This window comes from Triticum aestivum, chromosome 2D (genome assembly GCF_018294505.1).
Source record: "Triticum aestivum cultivar Chinese Spring chromosome 2D, IWGSC CS RefSeq v2.1, whole genome shotgun sequence".
NCBI lineage: Eukaryota > Viridiplantae > Streptophyta > Magnoliopsida > Poales > Poaceae > Triticum > Triticum aestivum.
Genome location: NC_057799.1, coordinates 18,996,007 through 19,017,789, shown reverse-complemented (window position 1 = coordinate 19,017,789; position 21,783 = coordinate 18,996,007). Strand labels below are relative to the sequence as shown.

The 21,783-nt window shown below is 46.6% G+C and overlaps 1 protein-coding gene across 1 annotated transcript; it reads right to left on the bottom strand.

Annotated features, from left to right (window-relative positions):
• Window positions 1-13,485: 13,485 nt before the first annotated feature.
• On the bottom strand, window positions 13,486-14,871 carry LOC123048367 (uncharacterized). Its single transcript, XM_044471483.1, has 3 exons — window positions 14,432-14,871; window positions 14,163-14,352; window positions 13,486-13,770 (listed from the first exon to the last, which is right to left on the bottom strand). The coding sequence occupies exons 1-3, from the start codon at window positions 14,800-14,802 to the stop codon at window positions 13,765-13,767; spliced, it is 567 nt and encodes a 188-aa protein (XP_044327418.1). The 5' UTR covers window positions 14,803-14,871; the 3' UTR covers window positions 13,486-13,764.
• Between the last annotated feature and the right edge of the window lie 6,912 nt (window positions 14,872-21,783).

Below are 21,783 nucleotides of genomic sequence, written 5' to 3'. Positions count from 1 at the left end.
CACCTCGCTAGTTGAGAGGGCTCGAGAGTGGTTTATAAGCGTTGTTGCGCCCACCCTCTCGAGCTCCTCTCAACTGCAGGCTTTCGGGCCTAACCGTTCTCTTTGCCTGTGGGGCCTACTGGGCCTTCTGCGGGCCTGAATCCTGGCCCATGGATGGGCTTCAAGTCGTATTCAGGTCGTGGTGGCCCAGTAGGTGGCATAATTTTTTTCTCTGTATTTTGTTTTCTCTTTTGCTTTATTTGTTTTGTTTTGTTTCTACTTACAACAAAAAACTTATTTATTTTATTTCTAATTACTTATGTATTTTACTTTAATTATTTTATTTTTATTTATTTTACTGCTGCTATTTTTATTTATTTTACTGCTGCTATTTTTATTTAATTTATTAAGGTTTATTTATTTTAGTTACTATAGTTTATTTTATTTTATTTTATTAAGGTTTATTTTTTATTAAGGTTTATTTATTTTATTTACTATAAAAAATGAACATAGATGCGCCTATAGAGAAAATTCAACCTAAATTCATAATAAATTTCTATGAAATTCAAAGAAATTTACTGTGAATTTAGGTCAAATTCCCTGTATAAGGGCATCTATTTTCACTTTGAGAGGAGCTCAACAAGGCAGAGAGGGACGGGCTTATAAACTGGTGTGAGCGCCCTTCGGTTGGCAAGGTGGGACTAAACACTGGCCGCAACTAGGACCAGCCCTTTAGTCCCGGTTTGTGGTATGAACCGGGACTAAAGGGTGGTGGGCCAGGAGCGTGGCCCATTGGTCCCGGTTTATCCCACCAACCGGGACCAAAGGGGCCGGACGAACCGGGACCAATGCCCCCACGAGGCCCAGCAGGCCCCTGGCCGCACGAACCGGGACCAATGCTTGCATTAGTCCCGGTTCATGACTGAACCGGGACTAATGTGAATATTGCCCTGTGACCAAAGCCCAGTTTTCTACTAGTTTCACTAAATTATCAAAGTATAAGTGTTCTCCCTGAGTATGCACCGTTGCGAAAGTTCTTCGTGCTGAGGCACCACGTGATGATCGGGTGTGATAGGCTCTACGTTCAAATACAACGGGTGCAAAACAGTTGCACACGCGGAATACTCAGGTTAAGCTTGACGAGCCTAGCATATAACAGATATGGCCTCGGAACACGGAGACCGAAAGGTCGAGCGTGAATCATATAGTAGATATGATCAACATAGTGATGGTCACCGTTGAAACTACTCCATCTCACGTGATGATCGGATATGGTTTAGTTGATATGGATCACGTGATCACTTAGAGGATTAGAGGGATGTCTATCTAAGTGGGAGTTCTTAAGTAATATGATTAATTGAACTTAAATTTATCATAAAATTAGTACCTGATAGTATCTTGCTTGTCTATGTTGATTGTAGATAGATGGCCCGTGCTGTTCACCGTTGAAACTACTCCATCTCACGTGATGATCGGACATGGTTTAGTTGATATGGATCACGTGATCACTTAGAGGATTAGAGGGATGTCTATCTAAGTGGGAGTTCTTAAGTAATATGATTAATTGAACTTAAATTTATCATAATTTAGTACCTGATAGTATCTTGCTTGTCTATGTTGATTGTAGATAGATGGCCCGTGATGTTGTTCCGTTGAATTTTAATGCGTTCCTTGAGAAAGCAAAGTTGAAAGATGATGGTAGCAATTACACGGACTAGGTCTATAACTTGAGGATTATCCTCATTGCTGCACAGAAGAATTACGTCCTGGAAGCACCACTGGGTGCCAGGCCTGCTGCTGATGCAACTGACGACGTTAAGAACGTCTGGCAGAGCAAAGCTGATGACTACTCGATAGTTCAATGTGCCATGCTTTACGGCTTAGAACCGGGACTTCAACGACGTTTTGAACGTCATGGAGCATATGAGATGTTCCAGGAGTTGAAGTTAATATTTCAAGAAAATGCCCGAATTGAGAGATATGAAGTCTCCAATAAGTTCTACAACTGCAAGATGGAGGAGAATAGTTATGTCAGTGAGCATATACTCAAAATGTCTGGGTATAATAATCACTTGATTCAACTGGGAGTTAATCTTCCGGATGATAGCGTCATTGACAGAATTCTCCAATCACTGCCACCAAGCTACAAGAGCTTCGTGATGAACTATAACATGCAAGGGATGGATAAGACAATTCCCGAGCTCTTCACAATGCTAAAGGCTGCGGAGGTAGAAATCAAAAAGGAGCATCAAGTGTTGATGGTCAATAAGACCACCAGTTTCAAGAAAAAGGGCAAAGGGAAGAAGAAGGGGAACTTCAAGAAGAACAGCAAGCAAGTTGCTGTTCAGGAGAAGAAACCCAAGTCTGGACCTAAGCCTGAGACTGAGTGCTTCTACTGCAAGCAGACTGGTCACTGGAAGCGGAACTGCCCCAAGTATTTGGCGGATAAGAAGGATGGCAAGGTGAACAAAGGTATATGTGATATACATGTTATTGATGTGTACCTTACTAATGCTCGCAGTAGCACCTGGGTATTTGATACTGGTTCTGTTGCTAATATTTGCAACTCGAAACAGGGGCTACGGATTAAGCGAAGATTGGCTAAGGATGAGGTGACGATGCGCGTGGGAAATGGTTCCAAAGTCGATGTGATCGCGGTCGGCACGCTACCTCTACATCTACCTTCGGGATTAGTTTTAGACCTAAATAATTGTTATTTGGTGCCAGCGTTAAGCATGAGCATTATATCTGGATCTTGTTTGATGCGAGACGGTTATTCATTTAAATCAAAGAATAATGGTTGTTCTATTTATATGAGTAATATCTTTTATGGTCATGCACCCTTGAAGAGTGGTCTATTTTTGTTGAATCTCGATAGTAGTGATACACATATTCATAATATTGAAGCCAAAAGATGCAGAGTTGATAATGATAGTGCAACTTATTGGTGGCACTGCCGTTTAGGTCATATCGGTGTAAAGCACATGAAGAAACTCCATACTGATGGACTTTTGGAACCACTTGATTATGAATCACTTGGTACTTGCGAACCGTGCCTCATGGGCAAGATGACTAAAATGTCGTTCTCCGGAACTATGGAGAGAGCAACAGATTTGTTGGAAATCATACATATAGATGTATGTGGTCCCATGAATATCGAGGCTCGTGGCGGATATCGTTATTTTCTCACCTTCACAGATGATTTGAGCAGATATGGGTATATCTACTTAATGAAACATAAGTCTGAAACATTTGAAAAGTTCAAACAATTTTAGAGTGAAGTTGAAAATCATCGTAACAAGAAAATAAAGTTTCTACGATCTGATCGTGGAGGAGAATATTTGAGTTATGAGTTTGGTCTTCATTTGAAACAATGGGGAATAGTTTCGCAACTCACGCCACCCGGAACACCACGACGTAATGGTGTGTCCGAACGTCGTAATCATACTCTACTAGATATGGTGCGATCTATGATGTCTCTTACTGATTTACCTCTATCGCTTTGGGGTTATGCTTTAGAGACGGCCGCATTCACGTTAAATAGGGCACCATCAAAATCCGTTGAGACGACGCCTTATGAACTGTGGTTTGGTAAGAAACCAAAGTTGTCGTTTCTTAAAGTTTGGGGCTGTGATGCTTATGTGAAAAAGCTTCAACCTGATAAGCTCGAACCCAAATCGAAGAAATGTGTCTTCATAGGATACCCAAAGGAGACTGTTGGATACACCTTCTATCACAGATCCGAAGGCAAGACTTTTGTTGCTAAATTCGGAATCTTTCTGGAGAAGGAGTTTCTCTCGAAAGAAGTGAGTGGGAGGAAAGTAGAACTTGATGAGGTAACTGTACCTGCTCCCTTATTGGAAAGTAGTTCATCGCAGAAACCGGTTTCTGCGACACCTACACCAATTAGTGAGGAAGTTAATGATGATGATCATGAAACTTCAGATCAAGTTATTACTGAACCTCGTAGGTCAACCAGAGTAAGATCCGCACCAGAGTGGTACGGTAATCCTGTTCTGGAAGTTATGTTACTAGACCATGACGAACCTACGAACTATGAAGAAGCAATGGTGAGCCCAGATTCCGCGAAATGGCTTGAGGCCATGAAATCTGAGATGGGATCCATGTATGAGAACAAAGTGTGGACTTTGGTTGACTTGCCCGATGATCGGCAAGCAATCGAGAATAAATGGATCTTCAAGAAGAAGACTGATGCTGACGGTAATGTTACTGTCTATAAAGCTCGACCTGTTGCAAAAGGTTTTCGACAAGTTCAAGGGATTGACTACGATGAGACCTTCTCACCCGTAGCGATGTTTAAGTCTGTCCGAATCATGTTAGCAATTGCTGCATTTTATGATTATGAAATTTGGCAAATGGATGTCAAAACTGCATTCCTGAATGGATTTCTGGAAGAAGAGTTGTATATGATGCAACTGGAAGGTTTTGTCGATCCAATGGGAGCTAAGAAAGTGTGCAAGCTCCAGCGATCTATTTATGGACTGGTGCAAGCCTCTCGGAGCTGGAATAAACGCTTTGATAGTGTGATCAAAGCATTTGGTTTTGTACAGACTTTTGGAGAAGCCTGTATTTACAAGAAAGTGAGTGGGAGCTCTGTAGCATTTCTAATATTATATGTGGATGACATATTGCTGATTGGAAATGATATAGAATTTCTGAATAGCATAAAGGGATACTTGAATAAGAGTTTTTCAATGAAAGACCTCGGTGAAGCTGCGTATATATTGGGCATCAAGATCTATAGAGATAGATCAAGACGCTTAATTGGACTTTCACAAAGCACATACCTTGACAAAGTTTTGAAGAAGTTCAAAATGGATCAAGCAAAGAAAGGGTCCTCGCCTGTGTTACAAGGTGTGAAGTTGAGTAAGAATCAATGCCCGACCACTGCAGAAGATAGAGAGAAGATGAAAGATGTTCCCTATGCTTCAGCCATAGGCTCTATCATGTATGCAATGCTGTGTACCAGACCTGATGTGTGCCTTGCTATAAGTTTAGCAGGGAGGTACCAAAGTAATCCAGGAGTGGATCACTGGACAGCGGTCAAGAACATCCTGAAATACCTGAAAAGTACTAAGGATATGTTTCTCATTTATGGAGGTGACAAAGAGCTCATCGTAAATGGTTACGTTGATGCAAGCTTTGACACTGATCTGGACGATTATAAATCGCAAACCAGATACGTGTTTACATTGAACGGTGGAGCTGTCAGTTGGTGCAGTTCTAAACAAAGCGTCGTGGCGGGATCTACGTGTGAAGCGGAGTACATAGCTGGTTCGGAAGCAGCAAATGAAGGAGTCTGGATGAAGGAGTTCATATCCGATCTAGGTGTCATACCTAGTGCATCGGGTCCAATGAAAATCTTTTGTGACAATGCTGGTGCAATTGCCTTGGCGAAGGAATCCAGATTTCACAAGTGAACCAAGCACATCAAGAGACGCTTCAATTCCATCCGGGATTTAGTCCAGGTGGGAGACATAGAAATTTCCAAGATACATACGGATCTGAATGTTGCAGACCCATTGACTAAGCCTCTTCCACGAGCAAAACATGATCAGCACTATGGGTGTTAGAATCATTACTGTGTAATCTAGATTATTTACTCTAGTGCAAGTGGGAGACTGAAGGAAATATGCCCTAGAGGCAATAATAAAGTTATTATTTATTTCCTTATATCATGATAAATGTTTATTATTCATGCTAGAATTGTATTAACCGGAAACATAATACTTGTGTGAATACATAGACAAACAGAGTGTCACTAGTATGCCTCTACTTGACTAGCTCGTTGATCAAAGATGGTTATGTTTCCTAGCCATAGACATGAGTTGTCATTTGATTAACGGGATCACATCATTAGGAGAATGATGTGATTGACTTGACCCATTCCGTTAGCTTAGCACTCGATCGTTTAGTATGTTGCTATTGCTTTCTTCATGACTTATACATGTTCCTATGACTATGAGATTATGCAACTCCCGTTTACCGGAGGAATACTTTGTGTGCTACCAAATGTCACAACGTAACTGGGTGATTATAAAGGTGCTTTACAGGTGTCTCCGAAGGTACTTGTTGGGTTGGCGTATTTCGAGATTAGGATTTGTCACTCCGATTGTCGGAGAAGTATGTCTGGGCCCTCTCAGTAATGCACATCACTTAAGCCTTGCAAGCATTGCAACTAATGAGTTAGTTGTGGCACGATGTATTACGGAACGAGTAAAGAGACTTGCCGGTAACGAGATTGAACTAGGTATTGAGATACCGACGATCGAATATCGGGCAAGTAACATACCGATGACAAAGGGAACAACGTATGTTGTTATGCGGTCTGACCGATAAAGATCTTCGTAGAATATGTGGGAGCCAATATGAGCATCCAGGTTCCGCTATTGGTTATTGACCGGAGACGTGTCTCGGTCATGTCTACATAGTTCTCGAACCCGTAGGGTCCGCACGCTTAACGTTTCGATGACAGTTATATTATGAGTTTATATGTTTTGATGTACCGAAGGTTGTTCGAAGTCCCGGATGTGATCACGGACATGACGAGGAGTCTCGAAATGGTCGAGACATGAAGATTGATATATTGGAAGCCTATATTTGGATATCGGAAGTGTTCCGGGTGAAATCGGGATTTTACCGGAGTACCGAGGGGTTACCGGAACCCCCCGGGGGCTTAATGGGCCATAGTGGGCCTTTGTGGAGAAGAGGAGAGGCGGCCAGGGCAGGGCCGCGCGCCCCTCCCCCCCTAGTCCAAATAGGACAAGGAGAGGGGGGTGGCGCCCCCCCCTTTCCTTCCTCTCTCCCTCCTCTTTCCCCTCCACTCCTAATCTAACTAGGAAAAGGGAGGGAGTCCTACTCCCGGTGGGAGTAGGACTCCGCCTGGCGCGCCCCACCTGGCCGGCCGCACCTCCCCCCCCCCCTTGCTCCTTTATATACGGGGGCAGGGGGCACCCTAGAGACAACAATTGATCGTTTGATCTTTTAGCCGTGTGCGGTGCCCCCCTCCACCATAGTCCACCTCGATAATACTGTAGCGGTGCTTAGGCGAAGCCCTGCATCGGTAGAACATCATCATCGTCACCATGCCGTCGTGCTGACGAAACTCTCCCTCAACACTCGGCTGGATCGGAGTTCGAGGGATATCATCGGGCTAAACGTGTGCTGAACTCGGAGGTGTCGTGCGTTCGGTACTTGATCGGTCGGATCGTGAAGACGTATGACTACATCAACCGCGTTGTGCTAACGCTTCTGCTTTCGGTCTACGAGGGTACGTGGAAAACACTCTCCCCTCTCGTTGCTATGCATCACCATGATCCTGCGTGTGCGTAGGAAATTTTTTGAAATTACTGCGTTCCCCAACACATTGCTAGTAGCTAGATGGCTTACTCTCTCTCTTTGATTCTCAATACCATGTTCTCCTCGATGTTCTTGGAGATCTATCCGATGTAATCTTCTTTTGCGATGTGTTTGTCGAGATCCGATGAATTGTGGATTTATGATCAGCTTATCTATGAATATTATTTGAACCTTCTCTGGATTCTCTTATGCATGATTTGATATTTTTGTAATTCTCTTCGAACTATAGGTTTGGTTTGGCCAATTAGATTGGTTTATCTTGCAATGGGAGAAGTGCTTAGCTTTGGGTTCAATCTTGCGGTGTCCTCTCCCAGTGACAGTAGGGGTAGGCGAGGCACGTATTGTATTGTTGCCATCGAGGATAAAAAGATGGGGTTTACATTATATTGCTTGAGTTTATCCCTCTACATCATGTCATCTTACTTAAAGCGTTACTCTGTTCTTGATGAACTTAATACTCTAGATGCAAGCAGGAGTCGGTCGATGTGTGGAGTAATAGTAGTAGATGCAAGCAGAAGTCGGTCTACTGGACACGAACGTGATGCCTATATTTTATAATCATTGCCTTGGATATCGTCATAACTTTGCGCTTTTCTATCAATTGCTCTACAGTAATTTGTACACCCACCGTATTATTTGCTATCTTGAGAGAAGCCTCTAGTGAAACCTATGGCCCCGGGGTCTATTTTCCATCATATAAGTTTCCGATCTACTATTTTGCAATCTTTTACTTTCTGATCTATAAACCAGAAAACCCCAAAACATTTACTTTATCTTTTGTTTAGTTTTATCTATCTCTATCAGATCTCACTTTTGCAAATGAGCGTGAAGGGATTGACAACCCCATTATCGCGTTGGGTGCAAGTGTTTGGTTGTTTGTGCAGGTATTGGTGATTTGTGCGTTATCTCCTACTGGATTGATACTTGGTTCTCTAACTAAGGGAAATACTTATCTCTACTTTGCTGCACCACCCTTTCCTCTTCAAGGGAAAAACCAACGCAAACTCAAGAAGTAGCAAGGTATGCGACGACACGCTGAAAGGTGGGCTACGGCAGCAAAGTGAGGTTAGACGCCACGTTGCCGAAATCCTCGTTGAGGCCAGGGGTGAGGGTGCTCAGCATGAGGTCGTCGGAGACTTTGTCACCGATGTCGCAAAGTTCACCGGCGAGCATCTTGACCCGCTTGCAGTACTCATCGATGGTGGAGTTGTCCTGCTGATAGCCAAAGAACTCCTACTGCAAGAAAACAAGGCACTAAAGTTTGTTGTCGGTGAAGAGCACGTTGATCTTGGTCCACACGGCGCAAGCACCGTCGTCCTCGGCGACAACCGTGTGGAAGATGTCCTTCGACACTGTTTGATAAAACCATCGAATGAGCGTGGCCTCAATGGCGGACCACTCCGGATCGCCGTTCATGTAGTCGCCATCCACGGAGCCATCGATGTGCTCGGGGAGATAGTACTCGTGGAAGACAAGGTTGAAGTAGGTCTTCTACACGTAGTATGAGGTGTTGGAGCTGTCGAGGCGGATAGGGACCCAGGCCTCAATGTTGAGGTCGCGGATGGTGGCGACGGAGGGCTCGGGGCCGGCGAAGGGGTTCGACGAACGGGTGGTGGAGGAGCTCGGGGAGTCCATGGCGCGGCTAGGGTTAGGGTTGAAGGGAGAGAGAGAGAGAGAGAGAGAGAGAGAGAGAGAGAGAGAGAGAGAGAGAGAGAGAGAGAGAGAGAGAGAGAGAGAGAGAGAGAGAGGGGGGGTGCGTCGTCATAGTCGAACGGTGCGGACAGCTCCTTTGTGGTGTCGTAGTTGTTCTGGATGTGGCGGTAGCGACGCGGCCCACTGTCGGAGTGTCGGTGTCGAGGGCGTTGTCGTGAGTGGGCGGCGTAGCCCACTGCACCTGTGGCGAGGCTGGCTCAGGCGTGAGCGGCTCTGTGGTGTATACCACCGAGAACACGCCGGACGGCATGCTTTGCTTCGACGCCTCCTCTGTCCAGGTCCAAGGCCGCGATTCCTCGAACACGACATCCCGCGACACCAACATCTTGTTGGCAGCCGGATCGTAGATACGGTAGGCTTTTGAGCCCTCCTCGTACCCCATCATAATGTCGGGTGTCGACCTGTCCGCCAGCTTGTCAAGCCCATGCCCCAGCTTCTTCACATGAACATGGCATCCGAACGTGCGCAAGTGTGCTACACTGGGCTTCTTGCCATGTCACTGCTCATATGGTGTCACACCGTCCAGGCTTCTTGTTGGCGACCTCTTGAGGATATAGACTGCAGTTTTTACAGCCTCACCCCAGAACACAGGCGGCACTCGCATGCTCTTCAGCATACAACGAGCCATCTCCACCACTGTTTGATTCCGGCGCTCGACAACTCCGTTCTGCTGCGGCGTGTATGGAGCCGTCGTGAGATGCTTGATGCCGAGCTCCTTGCAGTACTCAGCGAATGCAGTGGAGTTGAACTCGCCGGCGCGATCCGAGCGGAACGCGAGCAGCTTGCAGCCGCTCCTGGTCTCTGCTGCCGCTTTCACCCTTTTGAAGAAGGCAAAAGCCTCCCTCTTTGTCCTGAGTATCTCAAGCCGCATGTACCGAGAGTAATCATCTACAATTAGCAAGACCAAGAAATAGTTTTTACCTCCCGGCGTTGCTGGCGAGATCGGACCACACAAGTTTGTGTGCACAAGTTCCAGTCACTCCTCCGCGCAGTACGTCGCCGCCTGTGGGAACGGGACACGGTGCTGCTTACCCAGTATGCACCCGGCATAGTACTCGCCGACGTGCTCCATGCTCGGAATCTCGCGGGCCATGTTCTTCCTGGACAGTGTGTTGAGTGCCCGGAAGTGGAGGTGTCCAAAGCGGGCATATGCCATGGCCACGCCCGATCGTCTACCTTCATCAGGTGGCTGACCGGCTCGGCGGGCCGCCGTGCCAGCTTGTACAGCCGGTTGGGCACGCGCTTCACGCGCGCTAGTGCACGACCCTCCTGGTCGTAGGTCGTCAGCACGCCGTGCTTGATCACGATCTCGCAGCCCTTCTCATCCAGCTGCCCGAGCGACATGACTTTCCTGCTCGAAAATAGGGGCCCCTTTGTGTCTGGGAGCAAGCATTGGTCGCCCATTAGGCACTCGAAGATCACGGTGCCCTTGCCAAGGATGTCGACGGCCGATCCATCTCCGAAACGGACAGTGCCGCACACCGTCTCGTCTAGAGTAGCGAACAGCTGCCTGCAGCCTGTCATATGGCTACTCGCGCCTGTGTCGGCGTACCATGATTTGTCGCTAATGTCTCTGGGCACGTCACTGGGCACCACGCGCTCCTCATTGAGGAGGACGGCCTGTGGAGCGGTGAGCATGACCTGCTCCGGCGTATCAAGGACCGCCATGAGTAGCTCCGGCACCTCCTCCTCTTCTAATTGCGCGATGTTCGCCTGCTCGCGGCGCTCTTGCTTGGGCTTGCCGTGGCAGTCCCGTGCATAGTGGCCCCACTTGCTGCAGTTGTGAAAGTTCCCCTTGCGTTTAGAACCACCGCCCGTGAGGTTGTTCGCTGCCGATGCCGGTGGGAGGCTTCGGTTTGGTTTTCCCCTTGCCGCCCTTTGATCCACCGCCCGACGAACGTCCGCCTGGTTGCCGTCGCCTTTCTCGCTCGTGCCACTCCTCCTCTGTGAGGAGCAGCTTGCCGCCGGAGCCGCGTATGTCGGGGTCGAGGCGCTCCTCAATGGCAAGAAAACGGCTGGCCACCTCCTCTATATTGTCATAGATTTGAGATCAACTAGTGTTTCAATTGAGATGGCTACCTGGGCATAGCGTGCGGCACCACCCGTAGGAATTTTCTCACTGCCTTGATCTCATCGACGTCGTCGCCGAGCTCCTGAAGGTCGCTGATCAGGCCGGTGAGGCGAAGGGTGAAATCCTCCACCATCTCTCCGTCCTTGAAGGAGAGCGCCTCGAAGTCCCGGAGTAGTACATGAGCCCTCGTCGGGTGGGCATAAAAACCGATGAACCGAACACCGAACCGAAACCGTAACTGACAAAACCGTGTTTTCGGTTTTTACCAATGATGCAGAAAAATTCGGTTTCTACACTCAATAACCGAATTAAGTTCGGTAGGTTTGGCTTTATTTTCGGTTAACCGGAAAAGATACCGAACAATGGGTACGCATGTTCCAGTTGTACGTCGCTACGGAGCATGCAATCCAGCCCGCGCGCGCCTGCGCGACCACATGCGTGCAGGCCCTGCAACAAACATGTATGCAAGGCCCAAAGGAAGCTCAGCCACGTGACTGCATGAGTCCGTGGGCTTCTTTTTTTATTTTATTTTAGTCGACTTAGTGGGCTTCTTGGCATAAGGCAGAGCGACCGGCGGGCAACCATCATGTTTAGTCCCACCTCGTTTGTTTAAGGAGAAGTAGACAACAAATTGTCTATATAATAGGCCATGCGTGAGTGGTGTTGGGACAAGCGCAAAGCGCATTATTCACGTCTTCGTGTAGGTATATACCGAAACCGAACCGAAATATCGGTTACCTGTTTTGCATTGCCATTTTCGGTTTCCAGTTCAGCAAACCGAATTTAATAAAATACCAAACGGTAAAAACCGAATTTTTGGTTTATACCGAACGCCCAGGCCTCGATTCACGCACGTACTCCACGCCCATGCGGAGCATTCAGCATGTTCCAGGCCTCCCTGGCCGAGGCCTTGCCTGCCAAGGTCCGGAGCATCTCCGGCGGTCTACCGCGGAGAATCACGCCACTCGACCGCCTCCCACAGACGTGCAGCCTGCAGGTGTAGCTTCATCAGGATTGAATACTCGATGTAGTTCGGATTGAATACTCGATGTAGTTCACGCGAGTCAACATCAGGATGGGCCTCCGCCGCCACCATCTCTAAGCACCCGCTCGTGGATGACCAGCTCCCGCCCACTTCGCCGCATGGGGCTTCGTCCCCGACGACCCACCGGCGAGGGCGTGTTCCTCCGGCATGAACCGGAGCGCTGCGGTGTGTGCGAGCCTCCTTGTCCTGACATTCTCTTAGGGTAGCTCTGATGCCAATTCGGGAACATGTTCCACGCTGCATGTCCCTTTATTTCGCTAAGAAAAAACTAGAGGATAACTGACAGCTCAAAGGGATTATTTGCTAACAAAGCTTCCTTCCAATGATTTAGGATCAGTAGAGGTCCCTTCTGCATTATTTGGATTTGATTTTATCATCTTGATTTTCCTCTTGGGAGGTTGCAGCTTCTGAGGATCAAATTTAGCCTTTCTACCTAGTCTCTATGACAAAGACTTCATCTTTTGCCACGTGATTGATCAACTTCCACGTGGATCACTTTTCTCTTGATCATAGGCAACATGCTTTATCCTTTGAAAGAGGTAAAATATGATGTTGAAATTTCCTGGATTTTTATTTTTCTCCAACGTTGGGGTCTGGAGTGCTTCTAAATACATAATTTGGTGTAAACTTGCAGCAGCGGAAAACATAGGTTCACCGCACACAGAGCATTTCATATTTTCATGCCGTACATTTGTTTTTGCTGTACAGTCTCGTAATCTGGATTTTTGTTTTGCAGAGCACCTTGGAAATGAACATAAGGATAAAGAGAAGCAAAGCACGACCATGGATATTTATAGTCTCCATACGGTAGGTGATGTGCCTCACATATTAACGTGCTTAAACCAACATAGTAGTGGATGATACTTGTAATCAGATTGGGTGATCGCGATCTACTGTATGGTTTAGGAGACTACTATGAGTATGGATGCAACTGTGGCATGTTTACGGCTACAAGCGTACGATTAATTTTACACCTCGAGATGAACTATTTAGCTAGTTTCGTGGGATAAGTGGGCCACCACTTGCATCCCAAAATGTTATCCGTCCGACCTTGCTCCCCTAATTGTCTTTCTTAAGTCGACTGTCTCCTAGAGTTTCAATAAAGGAGACGTGTGGTCATGCCTAGAATTTAACTATCGTAATGTTCTCCAAAATGTATAGAAACAATATACGTGGTAAGTCATGTCTTGTGGTTGTTGAGAACGAAACAGCATTTTGATGAAAATCAGAGTTTGTTCCCAGAAAACCTGTATATGCATCGAATATGAAAAAGGTAAGAACAGCGAAGGACAAATGCTTAGTTCTCTTTCATACAATATATTAAGAACATAAGATTCCAACTTAAATCATACAGTCCAATATTACAAAAATGATAAAACGCCTGATTGGATGTATATCAAAGGATTTTCCTGACACGCCACAAACATCTACATTATTTTAAAATAAAGAAGATTTCACCGACATTCATATTACAACAGCTAGTAGTACTAGCCATAAGGGAAGACACATATTTTATTCATGCGAGATTGCCGGCTCACATTTCCAGCTGAAGTGGCGCGTCTTTATTCTTCATATCTTAAACCTATAAAAACAGATAAATAAATCGTTAGCAGGGCACATAGTAAGTAATCAAACAAGATAATAAGAATTTTACAAGACCATGATTAAATAACTTATTATTCTTCATAGAAACAACACTAATAATGACTACAAATATTTCATAATTAGTTTGGCAAAAGAAATCAGAATAAATGTTTTATTTATTTACATGTATCATTTGAAAATAAATACTAATCATTTTGTCATTCGAAAGTAATAGAATATATGTTCATGTATACCTTTTCCTTGACATCAATAGATATGATTACGTCATGAATATATGCATGTATTTAGTTACATGAATATGATTTCCCAACTTGACATAAATTCTTATAGACTATGATTACTCTTAGTTCAAAGATTAATTATACTTACGGTCGGCTGGGTTGTGTAGAATGCATGGATATCAATTTTTTTGTAGCTCTCAATGTTTGGGCTGCTCTGGACTGTGGTGAACTTCACGGTACCACGCGCCATGGACAGATTTCCAGTGCCACCCACAATAGCCCACTCACCATTCGCATCATTGACTATCCCCATCACTTGCAATGTCGACCCGCGAAAGCTGTTAATGGTGTAGCTATAATTAGGAAAAGTGAACTTCGAAAATATAAAACTAAGATCCATCACGTGCATGGATATACCTGGAGTCCTCAAAGACCATGTTGAACGGAAGAAACCAAGCATAGCCATTGGCCTGGGTTTGGGTAGCCTGGATATGCATTCCCTTTGCCCGAGCAATGATACTTGCAGTGGAATCATTGGTGGCATGCATAGTCCAGTCATTAACTGCCATCACACCAAACGAATTAGCAAAGCCGGGGCTCAGAATTACTTCTTGGTTGTGGGCTGCTCCACTGACAACTTGGTGCAGGTACAAAGATAGATTCAGCTCTTCCTCACAACTACTCGTACACTTCCCTACGTAAGGTGCTAAGGGAGGAGGGGTGGCGCCCATGGCTATGGCCAAATTTGAGAAGACGAGGAAAATCACGGCATGGCTAGCACAGGTCATCAGTAGGATTCTTGAACTTGCAGAGGACGAGGATGTTCGGGTATGAGTTTTGGTACTGAGATATGAATAGAAGAGACAACATATTTATAGAGTTAGTTTTCAACTCTGCCATAAAAAATCACGTTCCTTTAGGACAAACCATGCATCAGTCTAGTAGATCACGGGTATACAAGTGGAGTAAGAGTAATGCGTATGAGGCAAAACTTGGTGTGAAAAGGGAAGACTTTGGTCGTCGGTCTTGGCACCACTTGTTCTGTAGGGCACTGCTACTGCTCTGTGTGTGTGTCCCGCAAATTTAGTACAACTATTGAAATGAATATTGGTCCCGCAAATTTAATTACAGTTATTACCAACTGGCAACTGAAATTATCATGAACAGAATAGCCAGCCAGCCTAGTCATTTTCCAAGTCGTAAAAAGAGTCCACAAAGTTTACATTATTTCTGGGAAACATGGTGTGAAAAGGCAAGAACACCACTACTAGTGCTGCAGTGCTACAACTGTGAGTACTGCTCCGCTCCCGTGTCCTCCCCGCAAATATAGTACAGCCGTTGAAATGAATGATGGTCGCTCCTTACCTTTTTCTTGCGGGAAACACACTTCTTACCAACTTGCCTCTCTTTCACACTTCTTACCAACTTGCCTCTCTTAAATGATTTTGATATAGTGATGACGCCTCTCGAGAAGCCTGTAGCTTTCTCACGTAGTCATTTTCAGAGGTAGACCACCCCGTGGGTAAAAGAAAGACGCGCCCCGGTCGCTCTCGCGGGGCGGGCTGGGCGTAACCCTAGCCGCCGCCGTCCGCAGGCGGGGAGTGTGGCGTTCCCAAAGGGCGACGCGGCAGCGCTTCGGGTGGCCGGGCTCCCGACGCGGCGGTGGCTGCGTGGCGGGTTGGTGGGGCGGGCCTGCGCGACGATGTGGCGGGGCGGCTGGCTGGGTCGGGGCCGTCAGATCCGGCGGTTGGAGCCGCGCGCTGCGGCGGTGCGGACTGGTGGTGCCAACTAGCTTGGCTGGCCCGACCTCCAGTGGGGTAGGCGTGGGCAGAGGGGTTGGCCTCGGCCTCCCCTTTGTGGTCGGCACTGAGACAAAGGCAGCCTCTCGGTTCTGTCCGGATCTGGGCTGGATCCTGGTGGAGTTCATGTACCTCGCAGGGATTAGGCTTGGCAGTCGCGCGGTGGTGGCATTCGTCGGTGAGGCAGCTGTTGTGGCTTGGGCAGCGGCGGTTGGGCGTCGATGGCGAGGTGCGGGTGTGGGGGGCTCCTCCCTTCTCCTAGGTTCGGGTCGGCGGTGTGGGCAACTCGCGCCACAGTGATGGCCAAGACTTGGGGCTTGTGCCCGGACGGATCAGTTTGGGGCCCGGGGCGGGTCGACGCTCTGGCTCTTGGTAGGCGATGGTGGGCGCGGTCCGGGTGGTGCCCATGAGCGGTGAGGTTCTTCCCCTCGTTGGTACAGTGGTCGATGGTGGTGGTTGGGACCTGCTCTTCCGTCGGACAGATCGGGGCCGAAGGCCATGAACTTGGTGTTTGTTGAAGAGAGCTCGGCGGCGGTCGTCGGTAGCTCTGTCTTTGGAAGTGGCGTAGCTCCGATCTTGATCTGGGATCTGATCTCGTCACGCATGTCCTGGAGGCTTCGTGGTGGCATGGAGGACCTGCCGAGCGAAAGCTGCTTAGTGCTTTGTCGCCGACGATGGTGACACTTGTGGGCTTTTCTTGGAGGGGCCAATTATGGCAACTTGATATTGCATGCCCGAGGGCCTTGTCGTAGCCCGTACATGACTTTGCTTAACTTTAGTACTTTGTGCTCTTCTTCCTCTTTGACGAATCCAGGTGGTTGGTTCACATAAACCTCTCCTACTAACTCCCTGTTCAAAAATGTGGAATTTACATCCATGTGATGTATCCTCCATGATTCTTGAGCCGTGAGAGCTACGAGCAATCTTACCGATTCCATCCCTGCAATGGGAATAAACACTTCTTTGAGCTCTAAACATTTCTCTTGCACGTACTCTTGGCTACTAGCCTCGCTTTGTGCTTCACACAATTCCCTTCGGGATCTTTCTTGATCTTAATTCCCTTAGTTATTGGTGTCTCCTCCTCCACAGTGTAACACCAACACTCCATCGTATTTGCCTCCTCAAATTCCGTTGGTTCCTCGGCATTTGGCAGACATGATCGCCTACTCCTTTACACATTTATCGGGTCAATCGTCCAAAGAGTTTTCAACGGATATTTGTGTAGCACCGGGTGTAGTAGTACGGGTGTAGGTGGTGGTGCCCTTTCCTCCATTGCTGTCGGAGGAGACGTCTCATTTCTTTTGGCAAAGCAAAAATTTCCAGCATGAGCTCTCGAAGCTGGGCTTGCAGTGTCCCTGACCCGTTACTTGGGCCATGTCCTGAGCTACATGAGCTGGGGAATCACGGGAGCTCCTATATGGCGCCTTCAGCGACAGAAAATTACTTGGCGCACACTAGCCATCCCTATTGGGCCTGGGCCCATGACTTCTGCGCTCGTTCTCACGTTCGCTACAGTTTTTCTTCCGTTCGATCTTTTCTGCTCCCTACATTCTCTTACGTACTTAAAATCGAAATATAAAAAAAGAATACAAATTATAAAAAACATGAAAAAGTTCATCAAAATTGAAAAAAGGCCATCAATTATGAAAAACAAATCATCAAATTAAAAAAATCATTGAATTTGAAAAAAGTTCATCGTCTTTGAAAAACAATCATAAAATTTTAAAAAGTTCATCGAATTTGAAAAAATTCAGACAAAAAATGGTCATCAAATATGGAAAAAGTTCAACGTTTTTTTGAAAAAAGTTCATCATTTTTTAAAAGTAGTTCATTAAATTTGAAAAAGGTTCATAGAAATAGAAAAGAGAAAGAGAAAACGAACAAGCAAATAAAGGAATAAGAACCGTCCAGAAAACTGGCGAACCTGGAAAAACCGATTTGGAAAGCTTAACCGGAGGCTTCCCGCGAACTGGAGAAAGTGTAAAAGGAGAAAATGATATAAGATTTCACATCGGTTGCGTTGCCCTGGTGGTTAAAAAGAGCCCTGCAGATCCTGAGTTTGAAATCACCTAGTGATGCTCGTAGCCCATCACATGAGCTACTCAACAATCCTGCTGCTGCACCGTTTGAGACTCCAGACCGCCTTTTCTCACTGGGCTGCATCTTGCCATGCTGATTTGGTCAGCTGAGGCCTTCGGTGTTGAGCTAGCCACACGACTCCACACACCAGCTTCTTGTACGTACGTAGTCGCTACACATGTGTCCGCCTCGGCATCAGTGGCGGAGCCAGAACTTTTGTCAAGTCTGGGCAAAACTGAGGCTAAATATCTCACCTCAAAATCAAAATCGGGTATTCAGATACACAACATATAAAATAGCACCAAACTTCCGAACCACAAATCCACAAAAATAACACTAGTAGAAAACAGGGATTTGGTTCAGCCAGAAAAGAGCATTAATCCTGGTTGCATTACGAACCGGGACTAATGTGAGCATTAGTCCCGGTTCGAGCGGCTAGGGCACCGTACAGGCATTAGTCCCGGTTCAAATGGGACCTTTAGTCCCGGTTGGTGCCACGAACCGGGGCTAAAGGGTGCGATGCCCATTAGTACCGGTTCGTGGCACCAACCGGTACTAAAGGTCCTATTTTCAAACTCTACCACCACCCCCCCTATCGCCTTTTCAGTTTTGTAAAAAGCAAAAGAAAATGATAAAAACTTCAAAAATTAAAATCCTTCCAGATGTAGTTATGTTACTACATGTACTAGTTAGGAAAATTTTATAACTTAAATTTGGACATGTTTTGCAAAAAGTGTAGGGAAAATGTAAAACGGCTATAACTTTTGCATACGATATCAGAAAAAAACATATAATATATCAAAATGTTCAGCACGAAAATCCGCATCCGATTTTGACAGCCTATGGCCTGTTTGCAAATTTTTAAAATCCTCAAATTCTAAAAGGAAAAAAAGTTATGCTCAAATTTCTGTTTTTTTTATTTTTGTTAAATCTGGTCAAACTATGGTCAAACTACTTATTCAAGAAGTATTAGTGTTACTAAATAATTATTCAAGAATATTAGTGTTACTAAATAATTATTTCAGTTTTTTTGAATTTTGATCAAATCTGGTCAAATTGTGGTCAAACTGTGGTCAAACATTGGTCAAACTAATTATTCAAGAAATATTAGTGTTACGAAATAATTATTTCAGTTTTTTAATTTTGGTCAAATCTGGTCAAACTATGGTCAAACTACTTATTCAAGAAATATTAGCGTTACTAAATAATTATTGTTTTTTAGAACAATAGTTTCAAACTCAAACAGTGAAATGTGTGACTTCATGCTCAAGCTAAATTCCTGAGGGTTAATAGGATTGACATCTTATTATTGTCAGGAAAACAACAAGTGCAGACTTGGAAACGAGGGAGAATAGAACCCGGAAGTTAAGCGTGCTCAGGCTGGAGTAGTGAGAGGATGGGTGACCGTCCGGGAAGTTAGATGATTTGGAATGATGAGGGGTGATTAGAGATTAGAGGTTAAATTGAGCAGTGATGAGGGGTGATTAGAGATTAGAGTTTAAAATAATTCAGAAATTTGAAAATAAAAAAAAATCAATTTTTTTTAAAAAAATCAAAATAAAAATCATAAAATTTCTTTTAGTACCGGTTCGTGTTACCAACCAGGACTAAAGGTGGACTTCCAGGCAGCGGCCATGTGGACCGGGACTAAAGGGGGAGGCTTTAGTAACGACCCTTTAGTCCCGGTTCCAGAACCGGGACTAAAGGCCCTTATGAACCGGAACTAAGGCCCTTTTTCTACTAGTGTAATAACGTCAAAACATAAACACAGTACTAGTGCAAATGTAATTTTAAAATAAACTAATATATAACATATTAATATTCAGTTTCATATACCAAAATAAAGTTGAGACTAGACAACAGAAGACATAGAACACGCCCATGCTTAGAACCAAACTCACATGTTGCTAGCAAAAGTATAGCTATCCAAATTAGCTTTGAAACGTCCTAGAAGGCACTACAAGACTAATAAAAAGGATTTATAATTCACATAAATTAAGTGGCGTAATTTGTGAATGTGTTGAAAATAAAGGGCTTGAGAAAATAGAGATGCCCAGATAGAACATACCAATACTTTGCAAAGAAAATGATGAGGCAAATGCCCTTCTCGAGACTTCATTGCGGTAAACATTAGTTCTTGCTCTACTAACCAAAACATCTTCATCTATAAAATTTAGTCATTTGAAATTTAAAGTAAACATTTAATTATCTAGAACAAGTCCATAAACTAAAGACTAGGCTTATGATGTGATGATCATCCTCAGTGGTCAATTCCCCACCGCCTGACCTCAAAATTTAAGCCCTAAATCTATCAATCATCCAAGCACTTAGAGCATCTCCAGCCGTTCAGCCCCCCAGGGTGCCTAAAAAGAGCGGCCTGGGGGCGAACCGGTGCTAGATTGGTCCATGTGGGCGACCTAGCTCCCAGTCACGCTCCCAGGCGCCGCCCCCCGGGACGTGGCAATTTGAAACTTGGTCGTTCCCGCTCACAAAAGACGCCACAAGTCCGGCGATCACAGGCCACAGTTCGGCGATCGGATAAATAGTCCGGCGTACAAAAAAAAAGAACGCCCCAAGTCTGGACGCGTGTGCAACGCATCACTCGGCGGAGTCGGCGTGCGCGGGCATGGCGGTGTCGGAGCTGCTTCTGTGCTGGGCGGCATCGGCACGGCTTCGGTGCTGCTGGGCGTCGTGGAGGCATCATCGCTCGGGCTTGGCGGCGGCGGCGGCGCGGGCGCGGGAGTTGGCGGCGCCGTCTTCGGCAGCTGGTTCAGGATGAGGCCGCGCTCCGCCATGTACCATGCCTTGAGCTTCTCGTCGTTGCTCTGGAGCATGTCCACCCCGCCCATCAGAAAAGCCAGGTCAGTGTTCCTCTTCTTCGCGGCGACGTCGGTCCGGAGCAGGTCGAGCTTGACGGCGCTGTTCATCAACAACGCCGACCACCGCGCCTCTGTCTTCTCTTCACGCAGGGCGGCCCGGGCCTGTGCGTCGGCGAGGCAATACTCGATGGACTCCTGCACTCGCGCGGTAGCCGCGTCGGCATGTTTCCCCTTCCTGGCCCCTTTGTTGCCGTCCGGGCGCCCTTCTGATGCGCCCGGCGTCGGCGCGCCCGGCTTGTAGGTCTCCTTGGCCTTGGCGAGGGTGCGCCGGACTTCCGCCCACTTCTCGCACTTGTCGATCCGCTTGAAGACGTGGAGGTACTTGAATTCTTGATCGTTATTGTCCTGGCGATACATGGCGAACATGCGCTCAGCTGCGCCGAGGAACAAACAGTTGGCGGGCGCACACGGCGAAGAGAAGCGGGAGACCGGTGTGCCATACCTGATCCTCAATGTTGGGGCCGCTCTCCGGGCGAGCCGCGATCTCCTCGACGATCCCATGCCATTTGTTACAAGCCGCCTGGATGAGCCCCCAATGGTTCGCCATTGCCTTTGACCCGCGCTGCATGTAGACGCCTTTGAAGTAGGGGTCGACGAGCTTGCGCTCGTCGAACTCGGCCTTGATGTGCTCCCAGTACGTCTCGATGCTCTAGTTCGTGTCGGTGGTCGGGTCGAGGCAAACAACTTTCCACACTTCGGCGAGACATTCCTGCTCCTTGGACACCCACTGTTGGGAATCGTAGCATAATTTTAAAATTTTCCTACGCTCACCAAGATGCATCTATGGAGTATACTAGCAACAAGGGAAAAGGAGTGCATCTACATACCCTTGTAGATCGCGAGCAGAAGCGTTCCAATGAACGTGGATGACGGAGTCGTACTCGTCGTGATTCAAATCACCGATGACCGAGTGCCCGACGGACGGCACCTCCGCGTTCAACACACGTACGGTGCAGCGACGTCTCCTCCTTCTTGATCCAGCAAGGGGAAAGGAGAGGTTGATGGAGATCCA